General features: G+C 52.9%; 1 protein-coding gene across 1 annotated transcript in view; it reads right to left on the bottom strand.

The window, feature by feature from the left end:
* bcor (BCL6 corepressor) overlaps nt 1–23,270 on the bottom strand; it is a 29,073-nt gene extending 5,803 nt beyond the window's left edge. Inside the window, 10 exon segments of the mRNA XM_029136464.3 lie at nt 3,485–3,769; nt 4,855–5,168; nt 6,684–6,968; nt 7,820–8,137; nt 9,062–9,221; nt 9,743–9,799; nt 11,109–14,018; nt 14,020–14,232; nt 14,455–14,536; nt 22,994–23,270. Coding sequence (XP_028992297.1) covers nt 3,485–3,769; nt 4,855–5,168; nt 6,684–6,968; nt 7,820–8,137; nt 9,062–9,221; nt 9,743–9,799; nt 11,109–14,018; nt 14,020–14,232; nt 14,455–14,457 — 4,545 coding nt within the window. The 5' untranslated portion in view covers nt 14,458–14,536; nt 22,994–23,270.
* Nucleotides 23,271–23,276: the final 6 nt, after the last annotated feature.

Genomic DNA, 23,276 nt, shown 5'->3' with positions numbered 1-23,276 from the left:
GCCAGCCTCTCGCTGAATGACTGCACGGGGGGAAACAGAAGAAGTCTGAGAATCCAGCCACCGATCGTCTCAGTCAGTCTCACACCAACCTACACGCAAACCTAAGCCACGAGAAGAATGAAAAGGAGGCAAGAACCACCATAATCACCTGTTCTGGTTGTTTTGTGATGAAAAATGCCTCCGGTCTCAACGACTGCCCTGCTCTGCATATTAACACTCATAGGCGAACAAACCAAATGACAACAAGGGGCAGAGGCGCCTCAGAGCGAAACACACTCACATCCTGAGTTACTGAGAACTTGGTCACGTTAGTGGAGATCGTCAGCGAGATGCAAGTGTTTGATGTGTGCGAGTGTGTGTCGTCTCGTCAGAAAGTGAAGCAAGTGAAATGTCCCGATCGCTAAAACGAGCAGCGTGTGCATGAGTCACTGGGTCTCCACTGACCCCCACAGTTCTGGTGTGGATTCCCCGCTCTGCGCCCGCGCTTCTTAGAGGTTAGTGATCAGGTTAGCGTTGGAGTCAAGGGTCAAGAGCGCTCGCCATCAGTCAAATGTGCACATTTGCAAGTCAGAGTTCACCGAAGTCGACCCAAATGAGATTTATTTCTCCTCTAGAAGTGAATCCAGCCATCACATATACAGCTTTACTCTCGGATGCTGGTCTGCCTGGGCTCCAGAACGCAATCTAGTTTCTTTGTTTGCTCGGATCATACAGGGATTTGAGAAGGAAAATCAGAAGTGATTCATGGGAGGAGAATAAATGACAGATTGCACCTTTATCTGAGCTTTCAATGGGCAGAGCTGAGGGGCCCTGAGCCCCGGCATGAGAGGGATGAAGACATCCGCAGAATCTCTCCTCATTACCATTTCAAATGCTCAGAGAGCGAGGCAGACGAGCGAGCGAGAGAATAAAAGGAGAGCGAGGGAGGGAGGAAGCGAGAGAGTGGGCTTTCATGTGCAGAGGCACGGATCGAAAAACTAAACGAACATGAAATATGCACAGTGTCGGCTGGGCATCGGGAACAGAATCCACGCGCGGGGTAGCGGCGTGGATTCAATTACATGCGCGTGTGCATGAGGCGGCGCCGCGTCCTGCGTGCGGAGGTCTGGACACAGAGGAAGCCTGTGCTCGTAGCGACCGGTGTTTCTCTGCGCATGTGTGCTCGCAGTCAGCATGTGGGCTGCGTGTGTGTGTGTGTGTGTGTGTGAGGTGACTCTTAATTTGCATGAGCAGGTCTGTGTGACTGTGTGACAGCAGCAAGTGTGGGAGCGTCGTCTCACTGTGCAGCATATGGAAAAGAACGCGTCAGGATGCCTGTGCTAGGGCTTAGGTTCGTAACGGGCGTCTCTGTGTGTGTGCGCTTGTAATCAGCCTGTGAGGTGTGTGTGTGTGCGTGCGTTCGTGCCGCCGTCTCTCAGGCCTTCATATCTCCCTGCCTGTGTGTGATAAGCCCAGAGCTTGCGGCGCTAAAACACCAGCATGAGACAAGCGCTCGCCGCATCTACAGGCTTGTATGCGAGCCTGTGTGTGTGTGTGTGTGTGTGTGTGTGTGTGTGTAGACGGTATGCATAAATTGGTGTGTGTCTTAGCGCACATCCGTGTGTGTGTGTGTGTGTGTGTGTGTGTGTGTGTGTACGTGCGTGCCCCAGGGGTCTGCCCCAGGCTTATCACACACAGGCAGTGAGAGACGAGCTTCCTGAGAGAGGGGGAGAGAGAGAGAGAGAGAGAGAGAGAGAGAGAGAGAGAGAGAGAGAGAGAGAGAGAGAGAGAGAGAGAGAGAGAGAGAGAGAGAGAGAGAGAGAGAGGGAGGGAGGGGGAGGCAGGGGTGTTGTTTGCGCAGCGGTCAGAGCCTTGTTTGTGTAGTCTCAGGTTTTCTCCTCCCTCCTCCCCACTTCCCTCTCCGCACGCGGAGCGAGCAGGAAGGGAAAAATGCGAAGAGGGAATGAAAAAGAGGGGGGGGGGTGGCGGGGGGAGGAAGGCAGGAAAAAAAATGTTCGAGAGAGACGCATAAATCAGAGAGACGAGCCGGCTTCTCTCCAGCACGGCTGACTGAACCCTGCTGCTGCGCTGCACCCTGTGTGCGCGTGAGCGTGCGTGCGGGCGAGCGAGCGAGCGAGGGAGAAAAACAGCCGCCGCCACTGCTAACCACAGTCACCACGGCACATTAGAGGGCCATTAGAACGCGATTATACTCCCAGTGCTTACCTCTCATTCACACTCCTGCTCGCTCCCACTCTGACTCGCACACACGCGCGCGCGCACACACGCACACACGCACACACGCACACACGCACACACACACACACACACACACACACACACACAGACACACACACACAGACACACACACACACACACACACACACACACACACACACACACACACACACACACACACACACACACACACACACACCTCATCATCATAAATGTGCACAACACACACACACACACAACCATAAAGCAACTGGTTAATGAGCAACAAAAGATACCCACACCTATTTACAGTTCTGTGAAGATACCTCTGCCAGCGATAAAAATAATCACTCATACGCAAAAGCAGAGTCAAGCGTCAGACAGTATGGACACGCGGCGCAACGTGCTGCTCAAGTGCAATTAAAGCCAATCAGATCAATAAAAGCGTTCGCCAGACGGGTCAGCGGTGAAGGGGGGTGAAGCGTTTAGGCACACGAGCAGAAACAAGTGATGATGAACAACGAGACAGTGGGCGACTTTAATTAAATGCTTTTAGACTAATAGGAAGTGGGAGATTCGGTAGAATATACACAAGTGTCATTCTTGTTTTTTGCGGAGACTGAGAGGATCTTATTTAGAAGCGAACGATCGGCAGCTACACACAAAGGAAGAAGGGGAAAAAAACCTCCCGATGCTAGAGAGAGGCAGCGAGCATCAGTCTCCGTATAATGATCCCACCGATCCCTCATGCTGTCTGCGCTCGCACGTGCACGTGTGCGTGTGCCTGCGTGTGTCACACTTTGCCTCACGGAAAATTAATGAGATGTGAGAGCGGAGCAAGGCGAGAGGAGGGGTGGCGGGGAGGGGGGAGGGAGGGGGGGTGCGTGCGCTCGCTCGCTCGCTCGCTCGCTCGCTCGCGGGTGTGGAGGAGGAGGGGTGCCAGCGACAATCTGAGTCACAAAGAGAGGAAGAGAAAGAGAGCGCTGAGAGGAAAGAGCGCGTAGAGGAGCGAAAAAGATGGAGCGTGGTGAGAAGGAAGCGTGAGCAAGGGTGAAATAGGGAAAATGGTAGAAAGAGGAAGAATGGGGCAGATGTAAGAAAAGAATAAGATGGAGAGAGACAATTTGATATAAAAAAAAAAAAAAAAAACAGAGGAGCTAAAGTCTGCGAAAGTCACAGGCAGGAACAAAGCAGAGGGAGAAAATGAGCTCAATTGAAGTGTAGGAGTATGAAATGTGCAAAGAGAAAGCGATAAGGAGGGAGGACGACTTCCAGAGAAGCCCATTACCTCGTAGCCCAGACGCGCCGCTCTCTGGAGCAGCGTCTCGCCGGCGTTCTTGTTCACGATCAGCCGCCGCGCCTCCGGCGGGATGGGGCGCACCGCGGGGGGCTCGGCGGGAGGGGTCCGGTGCAGCCCCAGCACCTCTGGTGGGACGCCGCACGTTCTGCCGTTCGCCTGGGGCTGCAGGGAGGGCGGACAGAGCGCGGCGGGGGAGCAGGGCTTGACTGGAGAGCCCGGGTAATGATTAGGAGAGGCGGCTCGCTTCCTCACAGCGCTGCGCTGCTCACTCAGCTGTGGAGAGCGTGAGAGAGGGAGAGCGTTACAGCCCCTGCCACATAGCAGACGGGACACACGTTCACTCAAGGGCACACGGATGGGTTTACACAAAGACACACACACACGCACACAGACACACAACTATAATAGTCCAAAATGAATCCACGAAGCAAAATGCCATCCACAACACAACTTGCCCCTCTAGCTCATTTGTATGCCACCTCTACTTTAAATCCAGATTTCTCATTTCCGTCTGTGTTTACGTACGATTATTGTGTATTTAAGACATGCTATGCATCGGCGAAAAGGCACACACGCACGCGGCTTTCACACCAACTGTTCACATCGCAAACACCGCAGGTTGGCACGCCGCTTTGTCTTTAACCGCTAAACCAACAGAGCCCTCGGAGTGCGGCGCACGAGAGTCGGCGTGCGTGCGTGTGTGTGCGCGCGCACGTGTGCGTCTGTGGAATTCCGTGTCGGAGCAGCTGTCAGGCTGAGGAGGAGCCGGGGAGGAGAGCTGCATGGGCGGAAAACAACTAGCCTTCTTTTTTCCCCCCCTCAGTTTTTCCCCTACGCTCCTTTTTTTTTCCTCCCCTGCCTTTGAACTCCGGCGCTCCGTGCGCTCGACCACGGCTGCCACATTCCTGACTGTGTTAGCGAGAAAACGTGTGCGCAGCCTTGTGTTCAGCGCCGAGTGCGACGTATAATTGCTCCGGGGCTTTGTTGTTATGTCAGGAATGCTCGCTCACACACACACACACACACACACACACACACACACACACACACACACACACACACACACACACACACACACACACACACACACACACACAGCCACCAATGACACTCGTTTGACAATTAAGGCCAGAGACAAACACACACGCATGCGGGCGCTCCGCAGGGAGTCGCTAAGGGCACGGGGAGGTCAAAGCTTCAGCAGCCCTCCAAACATTGTAAACATACTTCCTTCCTCTCGCCCTCCCTCCCTCTCCCAGCTGCATAATCAGAGGCGCCGACAGGCATACTGAAGCAGACGCTGCTGCTGCAAACATCCAGTCGCCAGTATCATGGCCAGACACCCTATCAGCGCTCACCTTGTCGTCTTCAGCTGCTCCCAGATCAGCCACGCAGCGCTGGCCGGGGCTGGTAGGAGTGACCTCTTTCCTCCTCTCGCGCTCTCGCTCCCGGTGACCGGTGTGTTTGGTCTTGCAGGGCCGTTTGCCCTTGGGTTTGTCCGTGTCGCTATGGCGACGCAGCTTGAGGGAAGGGGTGCCTCCCACGGACGGTTCTGGAGCCGGGGAGGGGGGGCCTCTTCTGGGTTCCTTGAGGCCACGGTCACCTGAGAAGGGGCCCGACGGGTGCGTCCTGTCCTTCAGCGGCACCGGGGGGAGGGGAGACGCCGCCACTCCTAGAACAGGAGGAGAACGAGGGAGGCGGCGTGAGCGGCTGATAGCGCCAGAGCCCAGAGGAAGAGGAGGATGGGAAGGTAGTGCAAGGCCATCTCTCACCCTCTGTTGGTTTATTAATGAGCGCGCGGAGCTGTCTGGGAGCACAGCATGCCTGCTCGCTCAGGAAAAAATAAAAATAAATAAACGCGCACACTTGCATGCGTCGCACAGGCTCGCATAAACAACCCGTGGTGACTGGTGCGTACTCATTGACTGCAGCAAGGACACGGTTATGAGTAATCTCCCTAAACTAATGTGACACTGTCTGGTTTCAGCCTCTTATAGTACATATTTACACAAAAAACAAAAACCGGCTCTTAAAACCACAATGTCAAAGTCTTGTTTAATATGGTAATAGAAATGCATTTCCTCCAAAGTGGCCTTCACGCGGAAAGATACAAGAGTCTGGCCGCGCATTCATCGCCAATGAAAAGCCGGCTTTGTCACGGGGCGCCCCATGCAGAGCGCTGCAGATTCAACAGATGCCCAGTTAACGCGGCGGGGGAAAGTTGAGAAAGGCTCGGCTTCGCGGCGTTCTCCTCCAACGCAACCCGGCTCCAGCCGAACAGGAACTGATTAGCAGCGTCTGGATTCCAGAGGACGGTGGAGATCCAGTCCATTGGTTGGAGATAAGGCATTTGAAAGAGCCGGCTGCTGTCTGACTTTACGTCACACGGGTTGTGACAGCGGCAACGTCCTGCCGTCGCTGTGCTGTGGGTGGAGCAGACACTCGCGGCGAGATTATTTAAAAAAATGAAATAGGCCACAGCTCTGACAGACAAACTGTAGCATTACCACATTCACGGTAACAACACGGCTGTTGCCAGGGTGATGTTATCTAAAAAGGTGAAGAGAGGAAAAAAAAAAACTCGGCCAATCAAGGTCTGTGGTTTCTGCAGGAAACATAAAACCAAAACTGCTTTATTCATTTCCTTTAATCTGTCTTCTGCTCGTTTATTCCCTCCTCCTCCTCTGAGCCTCCCTCTGCCTCGTTTCAGGCACACGAACAAGGGACAGTTCGTCTCGCGCACACGCGCTCGCTTTCTTCCCGCCCTCCGTTTCCCCGTGACTACTCTTGAAAGGGAAAAAAAAAATCATTGATCACACATTAGTCACGCTACACCTGCCTACGCGTATCTCAACCAGCCATGTCCCTCCGCCGCGCTTTCATCGCCCCCCCCCTCGGCCGGCGGCCCCCGTGGACCGGCTGAACACAACCCAGAAACCACACGGGGAGGTTGGGCATTTTAGCTCCAGTCCCTCGGCCCCGGTTTTTGATTCCGCAGCCGTTCCTCTGGCAAAAAGAAGCCTCCCCTACCTAATTTCCTCTGCCACCTCCCCGAAGGCCTGCGGGAAATCCCCCCGAGAGCGACCGCTCAACAAAGAAAGTGAAACGCGGGCCAAAGATAGACTTCCGTCACCCGAGCTGAACTCGCATACAGAAGCGGTTTGCACAGCTCACGGTTCATTCTTACCATTGAGTATCTTCTCGAAACCCAACTTCCTGTTGAGCTCGGCTCTTTGCGCTGCGGCTCTGTCCTCAGGCTCGCCGGCCCTGATCTTGTGCTCCTGCAGGCCCTGGGCGGCGGTTAGCAGTCGGGCTTGTGGCCAGCCCCGCTCCTGTTTGATTTGCGCGCCCTCGGGCGACGCCGCGCCGGCGGTCGGCTTGCTGAGTCGCAGCCCCTTCAGCTCGATGCAGACCTTGAGCTTCCTCACCTCGTCGTCCTCGTCCTCCGAAGGACTGGCCTGCTCGCGCTCGTCTGCAAACCACAGCAACACACAGCTTGAGTTTTCCAGTTCTCATTTTCGGTCATATGACCTCGAACGGCGACGTTCTCTCGGCCTCCAAGCACAACAGTCTCTCTTTCAGGTTGTCTATGAGCGCCGACCTTCTGACACACACACACACACACACACACCACACACACCCACGAGACAGACAGCGACCAGGATGTGAAAGTGACAGTTTGAAGAGTCAAAGGGGAGAGAAGTTAAGACTGTGGTGAAGAAACAAAGCAATAAGACTGGAGGAGCAGAGGGAGAGGGTCCTCCCCCGAAATACACGGGGGACGGGTATTTGACTTGTCTGCCAGTGTCGGGGAAAGCAGGCACAATACCGCATGCCAGAAAAAAGGAAACCCAAACAGATGAGGGGAAAAAAGAAAGGAGATGAAAAGAGAAGAAAAGAGCAGCTTTGAAGAGGGAGGAGGGCGAGCGCAGCGGAGGAACGGCGGAGCTGAAAGAAGAGCGAGAGAATGACTGTCCCTCTTCTCCGCTTCTGTCTTGCACTCCGCTCAAAGGCAGGATTAAACACTTCTCTGAGCTGGCTGCCACACAGAGTGAAAGATGGGACGGCCTGCGTGTGTGTGTGTGTGTGTGTGTGTGGTGGGGGGGTGGAAGGTGGAATTGATTGGGAAGAAAGAACACGTACTTTTCCAAAAACAACAAGCGCGGAGCCGGGACTCGGCATCACATGAGACGAAGGGAAAAGGGTGTGAGTAATGAGACGATGCACAGAAAACAGAAGAAGAAAGGGGGAGGGGGAGGAAGGGGGGGGGGGGGGGGGGTAATTTGAGGGAAATGGGAACGACGTGTTGAACAAAGTCCTCACCCGTAGAGATTTTGGCTCGTTTCTCTGGATGGAGCAGCTCCTCCCGGTCCGCGTCTTCCTGCCCCAGCGGCCGTTTCCTGGTGGGCCCGAAGCCGCAGCCTCCCTTCTCCTCCAGGTAACCTTTGGCCGGGGTCAAGGTCGGGGGCACGCCGTGGGCGCCCTCCTCCCGGCCCCCCCTCCTGGGCCCGTCCTTCAGCGCCGCCTGGCTGCCGCAGCGCACCCCGTCCCGGAGGCCCGGCCCGGGGCTCAGGTGCTCCGGGTGGACCACGCACCTCTGCAGCACTGGGACGCGGTTGTTGGTGTAGGCCGGACGGACGCCTGGGGAGGCAGACGGGTGAGACGGGTGAGACGGGTGAGACGGGGGGCGAGTCAGGCATCAGAGCGGGAGGAGAGCGCGAATGCGGACGGGAACAAAGAGCGGGGGGTCGAGGTGGGGGATTGACGGAGGGAGCGTGCCAGTTTACCACCGGCCGGCTTTTATTCTTCTTTAAAGACAGGCAATAAAAGTTTGATGGGGTAAAGACTCTTTAATCTGACGTGAGCCGAGCCAGCGGCCGCCGCCGCCCGCGCTTCCAGCGAGCGGAGGCAGGAAAACATCCTGCACACTCACTGCGCACGGCGGCTCCCCCTCTCTGTCCTCCCCCACGGCATGACCGCACCACACCCTTCACACAGAGCGTGACTCCCTCCCTCCCTCCCCCCACCTCCTCCGCCTCCGCCTTCCTCTCTCTCCTTGACTCCCTCCCGTCTCTCTCCATGCCATAATTAGGCTCACACGTCAGCCGCGGCCTCGCTCCAACACACAGCTGGGCTCTCAGCCAACGTAACTAACCCCCTCCTCCCTCCCTCCCTCCCGCTCTCTTTCCGTTGCGCTCTCCCATCCGCTTTCACCCACTAGCTCTCCCCCTGCTTTCACCCTCTCTCTCTCTCTCTCACGCAATCTCTCCCCCCTCCCTCTCGATCGTCTCTCCGCGCAGATAAGCACAAAAGGCTTCTTGAAAATAAAACTCCCCCACTCCGTTTCTCTCACTCGCTTGTGCGGCGTAGCTTGTGTAAGAGTGTGTGCGCGCGTGTGGAAAAGTGTCGTTTTTTTTTTTTTAGAGTGACCCCGCTTTGCCTCAGCATTTACGGCGAGTGCGTGTGCACACCTATTGTTTGCGTTGGTCCCTCTCGGAGCGCCCGCTCGCTCGCTCGCTCGCCGAGCGGCTGCATGCGCGGTGTGTGTGGTGCTGGGTTACTCACCCTCCCTGTCTCCCTGCTTGGTGGTGTGTTGGCAGTGCTCCAGCGCTCGCTCCCTGCGCTGGCCGTCTGCCAGCTCCCGTCCTGCTGCCGAGGCAGACACACACACACCGCCGCCCTCCTTCTCCTTTAGCTCCAGCTCCGAGAACCGCATCATTGCCCGCTGCGTGCACATGCACACACAGACACAGACACACACACACAAACGCAGAGAAAACCCATGAAAACCACTCATCTTCTGCCCACGCCAAGCACACGATCGCGCACAATCACACACACCTCTCTAAGCCTCAATCTGGCCTCAACAGCTACAGAAGCAAAAAAATTGCATCAGAAATCATATTGTCTCAAAATCAAAAGAAAATGCCAAAGAAATTAAATCCCCACATTTAAATGCACACAGGACAAAAGGTTTACAGATAAATCACAAGCACAGCATCAAGGCACAAGTTAGACTACTGCAGCCACTGTGAGTCCATGCGCTCTGGGGCTTAAGTCCTGGCATCTCCCTTCCTGAAACATAAACATGGCTAGGAAACATTTACATCTAAGCCCTGAGGCAGAGAGAGGAGATTAAAAAAGAGGAAAGAACGGAGTGGGGGGAAAGGAGTATGCAGCAATACAGAGTAAAAAGGAGACAGAGCCCATCAGTAGCAGATGTGATAAGAAATGTAAAGAACTGACCTCCCAGTTAGCTGCAGGTTGACTTATATTACTCCCCTCTCGTGATATGCCTTCCATCTAAGCAATTAGAACGGGGGGGCTCAATATATCTGTCCATCATTTCATTCTTTTTTTTAATGAATTTATGTTATGTTTCTCCACATTCCCCACACAATAGGCAGCCACAATCCCACAAAACAACACAATCAAATTAAAGTGACTCAACAGGTCAATTAACACTGCATCAAAACTATCAAATTATTTCTGAACCGTTTCAATGACAAAATTTAAAAAAAAATAAGAAAGAAAGAAATCAGGACAATATTTTGCATAATGAGCATGATTGATTACTTGGATTTAAACATCTCCAGATCCCATTTTGTGTCCAGAAATGAAGAGTTTGATAGTTTTGTGTTGCAGCTGCGTATTGACAAGCATGACACAGACAGAACCTGTTTTGTAGGGTGCGTTTACATCATAGACTGACATGTGCAACCTATTAAATCTGTCTTTGAGTTTGTGGATAATATAGCATAGGGACACCCTTTTGTTTATATGGTGAACACTGGACAGAGGAAACCACAGAACATGCTAGAATAAATCCTACGTGAATATCAATGACTATCACTGTACGTTTATATATGGAGACTGATGATGCTCGTGGTGTGAGATGAACTATGACCTTGGGCAGCAACCAGGCAGGGCAGCACAGGTCATCGGGGGGAGGGCTGGGGGTGGGATTGCAACTGGCAGTTGGGGCCATGCAGAAAGGCTCAGAGGAACCCCAAAGAGGGTAGCTACTGGTTTTTTAAGCGCACTGCAAACCCTCGACTGTCCCTAACCTTGGGGTTAAGCATAGCCTAAGGCGCTGTGAACTGTGAGGCTGCCACTGTCATGCTCTGAAACTTTAGGATATGGCTCTATGGCGCAGTCAGCACTAACACATGCTTTAGCCCCAAGGCAGTCACACAAGGACAAGCACGTACGGACACACAAGCACGCACGCACAGAAACACCCTTTACAATGACTGCTCACTAATCAACATACAGAGACGCCAGTCCTGGTTAACCTTTGAACTGACCTCCCTGACAGAAGGCCTGATCGGGCCTTCCTGACAATGATAAACTACGGGGAAGGTCAAGCGTGAGCCAGGACAGAACTTATATTATTCTATAGTGCCTTGTAAATGCGGAGTATGTCACGAGTATTTCATGCAGGGGTTGCGCCACAGGCAGCACTCAATATTGGATTAAAGGAATAAAGACAGTGGCAGTCAGGGGTTTATTCCTGCATGGATGCTCGAATGATCACCTTCCTCCAGCCCACCACCAACTTCAGCCTAATATGCTGTCTATGCTACCCACCCACAAGGGTCAGTGGTCTTACCTGAAGAGCTCTCTGTTCACGGCTCAGCTTGCTGGAATCAGCATACAGCTCAGTGGTGACACATTTAAAGCGATCGCCAACATAGCCTGAGGAGTTGGCGATCCTCTTGGCCAGACTGGATCGACGCGAGCTTTTAGATGAAGAATGACTACCATCTTCTTCGTCCTCATCCCCTTCGCATTGGGATTCCCCTGGGTCAACAACACTGTCTTCCTTTTCAAAGTCCCTCTCTGATTCCACCATATCTGTGCGGTTGTGCGCGAGCTGGACGGCTCGTCTTTCCCTGTCCCCTTTGTCTTTACCAGAGCTGCGCTCCCCGGATGTGCGGGCACAGCGTAAAGTGCTCTGGTCCTGATCGCCAAGATCTGGGCTGGGACTTTGCTCCTCTGGGCTCTCCTCTGCTTGGATAACCTGTCCTAGAGAAATTGTGCATGTGCTAGATGTCACACCAGGACAGTCTGGGTCTTGAAGAACTTTTGGTTTCCTGAAGGGAGATTCCGGCCGTCTGTCCGCGTGGTTGGACTTCGGGATGGGGCTATGTCCAGAGTGGATTGGATAAGGGTTAGAAAAATGGTGTTTGGGCTCATTGTCAGTCTTTGCCAGATTTTGGTTACTATGACAACATTCATTTTGGTTAACCTTGGTGCTGGTCTCAACAGAGGGCTGTTTGTGAACTATTGGAGTAGACTCAATATCCGTGTCTGAGTGTACAAGGTCAATGCAGACAATCTTTTCTCTGGATGTACCAGAGGAAGCGGGGGTTTTGCTTTGACTGCCGCACTGTCCTTGTGCTCCCGTTTCTCTATCAGGCTTTATTTGGCTTCCATCACCTGTCTCTTTCCCAGTGTTGTGATCTCTATGTCCCACACATTCTTCAACAGTGCCCCGGGATTTCTCCTGCCCACGGGGCTTCACAGTTGCTTCTCCCCTTTCTGGCAGCTTATTGTCTGAGTGAGTCTGCATCAGAGGATGAGCCATCTCCTGTGTGTTATAAGTGAGGTAATCCCCGCCTGGGCCAGCTGGGAGGTTGTGGTAGGGTAAAGAGTGTTTTGCTGCCAGGTGGGTTGGGTAAAGGCTGTTGCTGCCCAGCAACACTGGGTGAGGGTAGACTGGGCCCTTCCCTGGAATTGGTAGGGAGTGTAGTGCCATGCCATCAGGGATGGGGTAGTGCAGATATCTATTGGCATAAGCCAGACTGTGATTTAGGTAAGCGTCACTCTGAGGAAGATAAATGTGGCTGGTAGGGTGTCCATTCTCTAAACAAGGCCTTTTGTATGGTGGCACATCTGGAGTGGTTTCCATTCTCTTCGTGGCCTGGGAGGACTTCTCTGGTGCCTCTCTGTGGTGGCCAGTGGCTGGTGGACGTTCTGAATGGCTGGGGCTATGTTTAACCCACTCACCACTGGGTTTGGGAGAAAGATCCCTGGAAGTTCCCAGGGAGGTCCCAGAGTGTTGGCTGGATGAAACACTGGGGTTGGTCTCTCCCGTCCTTGGACAGGACGAGCTACGTTGCGGAGGGTGTGCCCTCTCTGAACCTTTGTGTCTGATAACAGAAGGGGAGGAACCTTTGGCTTGCGAGAGGCTGATGTCCGTGTTAGGCCTTGGAGAGGGTGGCAAGCCTGGTGTGTGCTGTGTATTTGACGAAGGGCTAGGTACAACCCAAGATGAGTGTAAAGTGCTGATCATCTCTGGCCTTTCAGAGACTTTTGAAGAAGTGCTGCTGATCGCAGAGTGAGGGTGGGAGGAAGGGGAGAGAGACTCTCTGCTAGTGGGTAGCCCATACCGTGTCCCTGATGCCATATTGTCCATTTTAACTTGGAATCCATTGGGATGCAATCCAAACTCCAGAATTCTTCCAGACAAATCTAACGGCTTCTCTGCTGAGTCTTTGGTTGCTGGATGAGCAGACCTTTCAAAGTTAGGTTTCGAGGGAGACCTACTGGGTCTCCGCTCATGTCCAACAGTTCTGTGCTCGGAAGCCCCATCTTTTGGCCTGGGTTTGTGGGGACTGGGTCGGGCAGGAGAGGGCTGCTCAGCTGCCATGCTGCTCACAGAAAATAGATGAGGAATGGACTGTGTAGTAGATGATGTGGCAGATACTGAAGAGGTGGAGGAGGTGGGTGGTGGCCCTAGCCTAGCAACTGGCCTTTGTAAATCTAGTGAATTGTCAATGAGAGGAGGGGGAGGCTGGGTGAGCCGAGAAGATGCATGAGAAGAATCTGCAGACAGAGAATTATTATTCCCACTACTGGTGCAACTAGTGCTACTGGTGTTATTGTTGCTGCTGGAGCTCTTCCTAGACGGAGGTCTGCTTGGCCTACTATTCCTGCTTGGGGATCTGTCCCTGTCGATTGCGCCCTGATGGTGCTGAGGATGAGGCGAAGGCTGGTGAAGCTGCTGTGCAAATGGAGATGCAACACCAAGCCCTTTGTCCTGGCAATGAACCAATGACGTGGGGGCCACTGTGACCGCAGGTATCCTCATAGGGGGTGCCACCAGGGGAGAGGGGATGGGTGAAGGTGGATAGGGTGGCATGTAGAAGAGCCTCTCAGCAGCTGAGGCAGTCGCAGCAGGGTTAACATTACCTCCCTGAGCTGCACACAGGGAAGGGTAGGCCAGGTGCTGAGGAAGATAGTGACTGGGCTGGCCGAGCAAAGAGGCTTTGTACATGTTTAGAGCTGCATACTTGGACGTGTCCATGAAGGAATACATGCTTGCTTCAGGGTAGGGGTTGAGCCATGGCAAGCGGAGGTAGCTGCCACCAGCACCTGGTAAGCCCATATCAGATGGTTTATCTCCAGGCCCTACTCTGCGTTCCAAGCCTAGACTTTCAGCCCCAGAAACCAACACAGGCTTGTGGAGATTTGGAGGGTTGTTCTTGTAGAGGCCCAGGTATCCATTAGTGGGCTTTTCGACTGTCCAGAGAACCGTCAGGCTTATAGATGAGCTCTGGGAGGCCCTCCCTGGTATAAGCAAGAGGGAGGGCACTTGTCTCTCTGCTCTTCTCTGCTGGCAGTGCTCGGATTCCTGGGTACACAACCCCACTGTGGAGCCGAAGACCGTCGTGCATAAGAGTGCCTCGGTCCAGCCCCATAGCTGCAAGGGGCGTCAATCTTGCATCCACCTTCGGCAAACAGGGGACGAAAGACACGTAAGTTTCACTTTGACCATAGTAATCACAACTGTCAAAGTTAATCAGCAAGGTGCAACATGAACAATTACTACTTGGTTAGGTTTCTGGGTGTTAGTGTGCATACACATAGTGAAACAGACCAAAGGTTTAGTTCCAGAAACTGTGACTCATTTGACACTAGACTAAGCAGAAAGGACGAGCATGGGGACTTGCCATGTTTTGTGTGATGTGGTTCCCTTGTCTTAGTTCCAGGATGGTTTATGTCTCAGCATCGACATCACGAACAGATGTTGCCCTGTGTAGACAAGCAGAAAGTTAGGAGTCACCCCCTGGGCCATAAATAACAAACAGCAGCCCCTCTTAACCTCACTGCCAAATAAATTAATACATAAAAACAGTTTCATGCTAAAAATAAAAACGTTCATCCTCAAAAGAGAAAATATATTGTCCAGGATGAATCTAAATTTTAATGACATCTGTATTATTACTATATGTTAATGAAATGTGACAGAGTGATATGTAAATGAGTGAAGGTACAAAGAGAAGAAAAATAATGGCACCGCTAGCCAGCCACACACACACACACACACACACACCTCCATTGAAGTAGTCAGTGGAGATGAAAGCACTGTGTGGGCCCCCTCCCCTCCCATCCGTCAACATCCCTCCATCCTCCTACCCCCCTCCCCTCCTGACCCCCATCCTGCCCACCCTGTGGGCTAGACGTGCATTGTTGCTCCGCGTCTATTCAGTCACGTTCCCCACACACTGGTTTTTCTACGCCCTCTTTGACCTGCTCTCTCGGCTGCCTCAGCCAGTGGAGCGAAGGAAGATTATACATCAGAGATCACTTCGGCGGGAGACCATTTACCGCCCGCCAACTCAGAGGCCACAGATCAACGCACACACACACACACACACACACACACACACACACACACACACACACACACACACACACACACACACACACACACACACACACACACACACACACACACACACACACACACACACACACACACAGCAAGAGCGAAAGCACCAACTATGCAAAACTTACAGCAACACGTGAAAAAAGGCAAATATACAGAAAAAAATCAGTAAAATGGTCTGATAGGTTTTAAAAACCCTAACAGTTCATAACAAAAGGCAAAACATTGTGTGTGAAATTGTGTTTAGCTTGTAAAGGTTTTAAAACATGTATTTACAGCTGGAGACGCAATCAAACAGTTTATGTTGAGGACCTTCGGAATAATTACATAAATGTTAATGTCCATTAACAAAACATCATATTTGTTAAACGATCCAACACTAAATCTTTTATCAGCTGACTGCTTAATGCGCCTCCAAACAGGGAGATTCCTTACACCGACTAAATACACCTCGTTTAAAGCAAACCTAAATTTACCTTGACAACAGCTGCAAAATGTGCCAATGATATAGGATTTTATTCACGGGATTGTATAAAAATGTGACACAATTTTTTGATGAGAAAGAGATGGAGTAACGACACAAATCTGCTAGTCACACATTTGTACAAAAGCAAAGACTGGGATATCACTAAAAACGGTTGAGCTGTGGTGAGTTACACAACATTCTAAAAGCTGATTCCTAAAGGTTATTTCAAAAACATCAAAAAGGAGAAAATATGAAAAGTTGTTGCTCCCAGTCGGCAAGTTTTAAAAAAGGGAAAGAGGAGAGAAAGTCAAATTTAAGTTTCAATATTAGAAATGAGGTGTGAGGCGCACACGCGCACACACAGGGTGACGTCTTTAAATAGTCAAGCCGAAGCGTGGCTGTGCTCGCAGCGCTGAGAGCAGCAGAGACACCCGGCTCCTGTATCACCGCCTCTGAGCCTCGCCGCTGGCACGCCACTTTTATTGCCGTGACCTGGGGCCCATTAATCAGCCTGCCGCGGGCCCCTCGGCGCGGCCCCTCCCCGCGCCCCCTCCACACACGCACGCACACCCTCCCCCCTCGACGACATCCGCACCAGCGCCTGCGAGCGCACACGGACACGTGTGAGCGTTTCTGCAAATTACCCAGACGTCGTTGAGAAATCGCATCAGTCCCGTTTCCTGTATTTCCTGGAGCGACGCAGGCACCTCTCGGTCTTCCTCTCTCTCTCTCTCTCTCTCTCTCGATCTCTCACGCGGGCTCCTCTCGCTCTAACTCTGACCGTACACGAAGACAAAAAAATAATAATCCTCTTAAAGACGCGCAGATTTCCAATGACACGGTGTCGCTATGGACGTTTCTGTTCAACATAGAAAATAGTCACATATCGCTCTTTGACACAAATAATCCCCAGAAAGGGGAAAAACAACGTAGAGAGATAATGATCTGTTCTCGTTCGGGTCCGTCTCGCGTCTCGTGGCCTGTTATTACTTTCCAGCTTGGCCGCGCCGCGCCGCGCCGATGACCGAGTAGCACCCGTCATTTCCATGACATGAGTAGTAGCCCGGCCGAGATGAGAGGCCGCGCCGGGCCTCAAGGTCAGGATCAATCACTTGCAGGCGCGCCGCATGCACCGCCGGGGGCAGAACTGCGTGTGCATGCACGTGCAGGCTCCTCTGGGCTCTCGTGCTCAGCGCTTGCACAACTGCGCGAAAACGCGCGGCGAGAGTGCGCCATCAATCATTTTCTCACCAGCGCCGCTATGACTAAATGCTGTGAAAACCGGTGCAGCCGACGCTCGTATCCGTTTAAGCCGCTGCCTATAGAGGACCCTGGGAGCGTATCTTACATTAGCAGATGGATAATGCGCCGATAAGACCCGGTGGCTGCGTGTCAGCTTAGGCGTGGAAGGACAGGAGAGGAGAGGGGGCAGGAGGGAAACAGGAAAGGAGGAGAAGACGAGCGCGCTCCTCTGCTAAGAATAGTTTGCGCAACAAACAGCTACCCACGGCCGCCCGATCCATCACAGCGGTCGGCGGCGGCAGGAAGGCTGGGGGAGGGGGCGCAGCGGCCGCCGCCGCCGCCGCGTTTGGAAGGCAGACCGCTGGAGCCGAGCCATGACTCGCACCATTAAACAGAAAACCGCCGCGTGCTTTCAGCGGAACTCGCGTAGCCTAGCTGCGCTCGCGATCCCGGTGGAGGAGGGGTGAGCTGGATAAACTGATAAAGGGAGAGAGAGAGAGAGAGAGAGAGAGAGAGAGAGAGAGAGAGAGAGAGAGCACGGCCGCGTTTCCCTCGCTCCCCTCGCTCTGACAACGACTTGAACTCCGCGTGACCCGCTGTATACACACCGGAACAAACACCGGCACCACTTGTAATTTCCTCAGAACTGAGGCCTCGCCGTCGCCCGTGCGGCGTCGTGGCCGCATACGCACCGGTGATGTGCGCGCGTGGGAGAGACCGAGGGCAAACGGTGGAGCCGGGAAGGTGTTTGTTTCGGCAGCTTCCTGCCTCGTAAAATTGATAAATGACCAGCTAAAATGCAGATCCACAATAAAAGCACCCAGGACGTATTAATCATTCACAAACACCCTCCAGTGTTCGCGCTTGTGCTGCCGCACAGCCAGGTTTGCGAGTGTGCTCAGACGGGAAACCTGGAATGTGAGTGTTGCTCTATAACGAGAGGGAAGGCGCCCTCTCGCTCTTTGTCCCTGGAGCTTTGCCAAGCGCTGTGGAGCGAAGCTCCGATCAGCTCTAAAAAAATGCTGTGTGACGCAGGATAATCTCCGCAGCGACGGGGGTGGGGTGGGGATAAACACAGATTAAATGCGTACACGCGCGCAAACACACACACACACACACACACACCATTGCGAAAAGAGAGGAATTCTGCGCATGGTGCTGATGAAAAAAACAGAAGCCAGAACAAATTTGTGAAAATACATAAAAAGCGCGGACCACATCTACCCCTGACTACCAACTACACAGCCTCGGGGCCGCATTCTCACAAGCATTAACGCCCGGCATCACAAAGGGCAACGCGCGGACGGGGACGCGTGACCAATTTTAATTGTTATTGAATATCAGGCCGACATGTGCCAAATGGTCCAATTGATCATCTCGGCGCGGAGCACGGAGGGGCTGACGCGCTGCTCGTCCGCGTGGTTCCTGATATAAGGGAACGCAGGCGGGGGGGGGGGCGGGGGAGAGATGGAGGAGATAAACGCTGTAAAGAGACGGAGCGCGCTGCTGGTGGAGCGCGGCGCTGAAAGGAGCCAGCGGCGTCTCCTCAGCTGTCACATAATTAGCGGCCGAGCTGTAAACAATGGGCCCCTGCGTCCTCCCGGGCCGCTGCACAGCCGCATGCAAGTCGGTGCACGGTTAAATTCCCCTCTTGGCAACACGGTCGGCAACAACGGCGACATTGTGAGGCACCCCGTGCTGTCACTAGGGCCCGGGCGGCGGCTGCTGAACTGGCTCTATTCAGCCACGGCCAAATGAGGACTAAATGGGCCTTTATGCCACCAAAGGACCCGATTGTAATGGGGATGCGCATGCACGAGTCGCTCAGTTTACCGGAGATTTCTTGATTCCGTTTGAAATACTGGCGCTGCTCTCGCGTCGGATGTTTCCAGTAAAAACGCAGGATGCCAAATGACTGATCCTTATACGTTTCCTGCCCCCACATATGACGAATGCGGGCTTTTTAGTCTAGGGGCTTCTTTGTGCTGTGGAAAGGCGTAAATTAGGTTACAATAAAAACACATGCGGCCCATTTTTTAAATGTCACACATTGATTGTGTTAAATCGCCAATTATGTCTTCCTCAAAATTAAGCTCATGCACTAGAGGAAATGGAGCCCAGTCGAGGTCGAGGTCAAAAGCAAACGTGAAGTCAGCTTGGTGCCATTCAGACAGCACGTAAAAAGTCCTGCTTTGAAGCGGGCTGTAATAAACTCCTATGGCCATCACCAAGCTGCTGCCAAGCGTCTGTGGGATTTCGTCAGATAGACGCCCGAGGCTCCAGCATCTAAAAACAAACGAGGAGGCCTGATCAAGACCGAGCCTGCAGAGACTCGGAGGAGGGAGGTGAGACGTGTCATCATTACTCTGCCGCTAAATCAATCTTCCAATAGGCCAGAGAGGGGTCAGCAAAGTAAATACAATCATTGCAGTCACCAGTTCAAATAATATTAATTAACCGAGTTCAGCTCATATCAACGAAACCAGCAACAAACACTTATGGAATTATTGTCTCCAGTCAACTCATAACAAAACCTGCGCGTCACTGGCTGCAGGAGCATCAGTTTTAAAATGACAGGCAGTTGCTAGAGTGGAGAATAATGTGGTGTGTGTGAAATGTGGTGCGCTCGGAGCGTCCTGACAGCCTGTGTGTCGGTGAAACAGTACTGCGGGCCGACACATCTCTGCGGGGAAGTGATCCGTGCGCTCCAGACCTCGACGAAACAAAAAGCTTTGTGGAGCGCTGAGCGAGCGAGCGAGCGAGCGGGCGGAGGGGAGGGGCGGGGGGAGAGGAAGGGAGGGGGCGGCTCTCCCGTTTCATCGCGAGGTCCCGGGAGGCCAGCACGGAGCATAGCTTCAATCAAACCGTGACGTCTCCTCCGGGAGCTGCGCAGCGCCTGGAAAACCGATCTCTCCTCGGCTCTGCTGTGCCTCCGCTTTCGTTCACACGCACCTCGCCGGCAGCGACGAGACTGTTGTTTTATATCCAGGCGCGAGTGAGAAGGAGAAAAAAAAAACAAGCGCGACAACAAAAAGACAGACCTCATGTCTCCGACGAGATAAAAACAGAACACGGGCATTTCCTTTGACGAATCTTACCCATTTCCCTGCCTATTTCCAAACACATCAGAAGGTTTGATATGCAAAAACGGCCCCGTGATGTTATTGACGCGCTCTCCTTGTGCTTACTATTCCCCACGTGGCCCCTATTGATTCCAGATTAGAAGAGCGGACAAACAGCCCGTTAATGGGTTTAAAATGGAGAAATGGGGCCGCGCGCTCGCTCGCTCGCCTCTGTGCACGCAGCACATTCTCCAGCCGCCACGCGAAGCGCCGCGCTGACACATCCAGTCACACATCACTCAGCATGACATATGACCCAGCAGACCCGGGGGCTGGCGCTGCCTTCAGGTGCACTTTCCCCCCACCGCAAACAACAAGCGCAATCATTTGAAAGGAAGCAGTAAAAGCGGCCACTTCTCACATTTTAATTAGAAAGACCAAATCACACATTAAGCCCCCACCTCAGATCATATATTCGTGATATGAATTGCAGAAATAATGAACGTGAAACCTGTGATTACGTAAGGCATTGTTCGCACATTTACTGTTAGAAATAATTTCAAATAAATAAACTTAGCGCCAAATTAAAAACCCCATTTTGCTTGAGGACCACCCTTGAACACTAATGAGCCTGGGGCAATAAAACACTGTTTATGGAAGACGCGTAAAGTCCTCTCGCATGAAAAGAGAGCGAGGGAGAACAGTGGGCTACGTCGATCTATGGTAAGCAGCCCCCCCCCCCCCTATGTTCCAACACCTGGAGAACAGATCAGGCCGACACTGACTTCACAGCGCGCAGTGGAAAATGATGCGCAAAACAGTCCAACGGGGTGCACTATAAATAAACCCGGCCCACACAAAACGTAGCGTATTTGTATACGCTTCCCGAAGACCATTTGGGAAATCTATTGGACGCATACGAAGCGGGAATTAAGCTTAAAGTCACGTCTTACGGCGACTGAGAGAAAGTGGCGCACTACAGCGGAAGCCCCTTTGTTAGCGTTTCCACCGTAGGGGACTTGAATGGAATACGCAAAACAATGGTTCATAACAACGTGTTATTTGGAGCCGTCTAATTGCAAGGATCGCCAAGCGTCCTCCTCATTCAGGACGCAAATATTCAGACCTTTACCCTTCAAACTGCAGGTAGATGTATGACAAGGGTCTTTTGTCTTGGTACCAATTAGGAGCAAAGTTTAATTTAAATACAATTAAGCCTTTATTCGGCATCAAAGCCCCTGAAGTAGCCTCCACCCCCCGCCAGTTAATCCCCCGCTCTGTTCCCTGGAAAGGTCTCAACACGAGGTCTTGCGCTTCCAGCCGCCCGAGCCATGAACGCTTCTTTATTGTGCGCGGATTGGCTGCCGGGGCTGAAGTGGTCTTTTTAGCCGCTGCCTCCTTCACTAAGCTCGTCAATGAGCTGGAGCCAGCCAATATGAGGAGCATCGATCGCCCTAAGAGAGCGTCTCCTAATTAGTGCCTGTGTGGCTCCAGGACAGGCAGCAGCCGCGGCGGCACAGGAGACCCCCCCCCCCCCCCCCCCCCACGGCAGGAAGCGCCGCTCCCGCGACGGTCCTCGCGAACCAATTTCACCAGCGACCGTCCGGGTTACGTCGTCCCGTGCCAGCCGTGAAATACAGGGCGCGCAGCCTACGGAGCCTCGAGGAGTCGTTAGGAGAGATTTTTCACTTTGGAGCACAGCCAACACACCCTGCAGCACTTATCCCAATTAAACAGCAACTTCACAAGACGTGGCTCGTAGTGATCGCTGTCGCGTATAATGGCGCACGGGGACGAACCGTACAACCAAAGAAATGAAATATGGCACGGCAGAAATGGTGGGCTGATTAAAGGCTCGATGAAAATTGTTTTTAAATGTGCCATCACCGAGCTATGAAAACTTTCTCCCTGCTGGGGAGCTGCGCGTATGGTGGCTGTGGGGGTGAGGGGGGGTGGGGGGGTCGTACGCGGACCCTCTGTGCGCAAAAGGATATTCCCCCGCAACCCGAGGACCCAGCGAGATCTCGTGCAAAAGTAAAAAAAAAAAAAACACAGCGGAGCGCAAAGTCATATCGAAGAACACCTGCGAGACGTGTTACGAGTTAGACAGAACGAGAGAGAGAGCGAGAAAGAGAGCGAGAGAGAGCGAGAGAGCGAGAGAGAGAGAGAGAGCGAGAGAGAGAGAGAGAGAGAGAGAGAGAGAGAGATGGCAAGACGCCAGAGTGGTTTCCGTCACCTAGACAGGAAGGTGAGCGGTGCAGTCCCGTCTCTGCTCCTACATCCTTTCCACAACAGTGCGCTTAGGACGGACGAGACGACTGATCAACGTCCACTCTGTCCAAACAAACGCACATTCCGCCCCCCCACAACACACGAACACACACACACACACGCGCGCGCGCGCGCGCACAGCGGAGCCGCCGTCCAACTGAACTGAACCGTGCATAAACGGAGCAGCGCCACTCGTTTCCCTTTGGCAGGGCGAGGCTGGATTCCGTAACCTTGTTTAGCGCAGAAGCTCCGTGTGCGCGCACGCACACGCGCCCACACACACACACACACACACACGCACAGAGGCACTCTCACACTTCGTCACGCAGCGGAGTGCTAAAAGCCTGTATATTCCCCATCACGAACGGTGCCACTTTCAAGTCCGTTAACATCCGAGGCGTCGTTCTCACCTCGCTCTAATTGACGGGGCAGTTGTTTAAAAAGGCCAAGCTCACGGTCGGATCATTATGTGTGTGCGCGTGTTATCAACCACATGCCACTGCCCCGCCGAAACGCACAAAGACCACCCTATGCGCTATTCTTAGAAGTGGCCGATCTTCTCCCAGTCTCTGCGCACAACACCGGGCTATCGCACTTGCATTCGAGCCCACAAAGGGAGCGTTTTCAATTAAAAACACACAAACATTTCAACTCACTCTAAAGCATCTTACTTGTTTCTATACTATTTATTTAAAAGGCAGCACTGTGCGCTTTCTGTCCGCATGCAGGGGATTTCACAGCCCAAGGAAAATAAATGGAAATGTCATTGATTGCCTCACCTGGTTAATTTGTGCTATTTCCAGCCGTCGCTCCCGAGCCCCCACTCACGTCTTTATCCTCTTTTGCCAAGTTAACTACGAGGGCAGCGATCCGTGCGCACGTACACTGGCCCGGATACGGTCCTGTCTGAGGAGACGGACAATCCCGGCCGAGGAAAAAAAAACAACTAAAAGTGTCTAACAGGTTATCCACTTGTCCCTAAACAAAGAAAGTCTCGCATATAAAGCGCTCGGTCCTTATTCTATTGTCTGCTCACAACTCCCATCCATTACCTTAATTTTC

The sequence above is a fragment of the Betta splendens genome, chromosome 21 (genome assembly GCF_900634795.4).
Source record: "Betta splendens chromosome 21, fBetSpl5.4, whole genome shotgun sequence".
In the NCBI taxonomy this organism is placed as follows: Eukaryota; Metazoa; Chordata; class Actinopteri; order Anabantiformes; family Osphronemidae; genus Betta; species Betta splendens.
The sequence above is the reverse complement of the archived record's forward strand: the minus strand, read 5'-3'. Positions and strand labels throughout refer to the sequence as shown.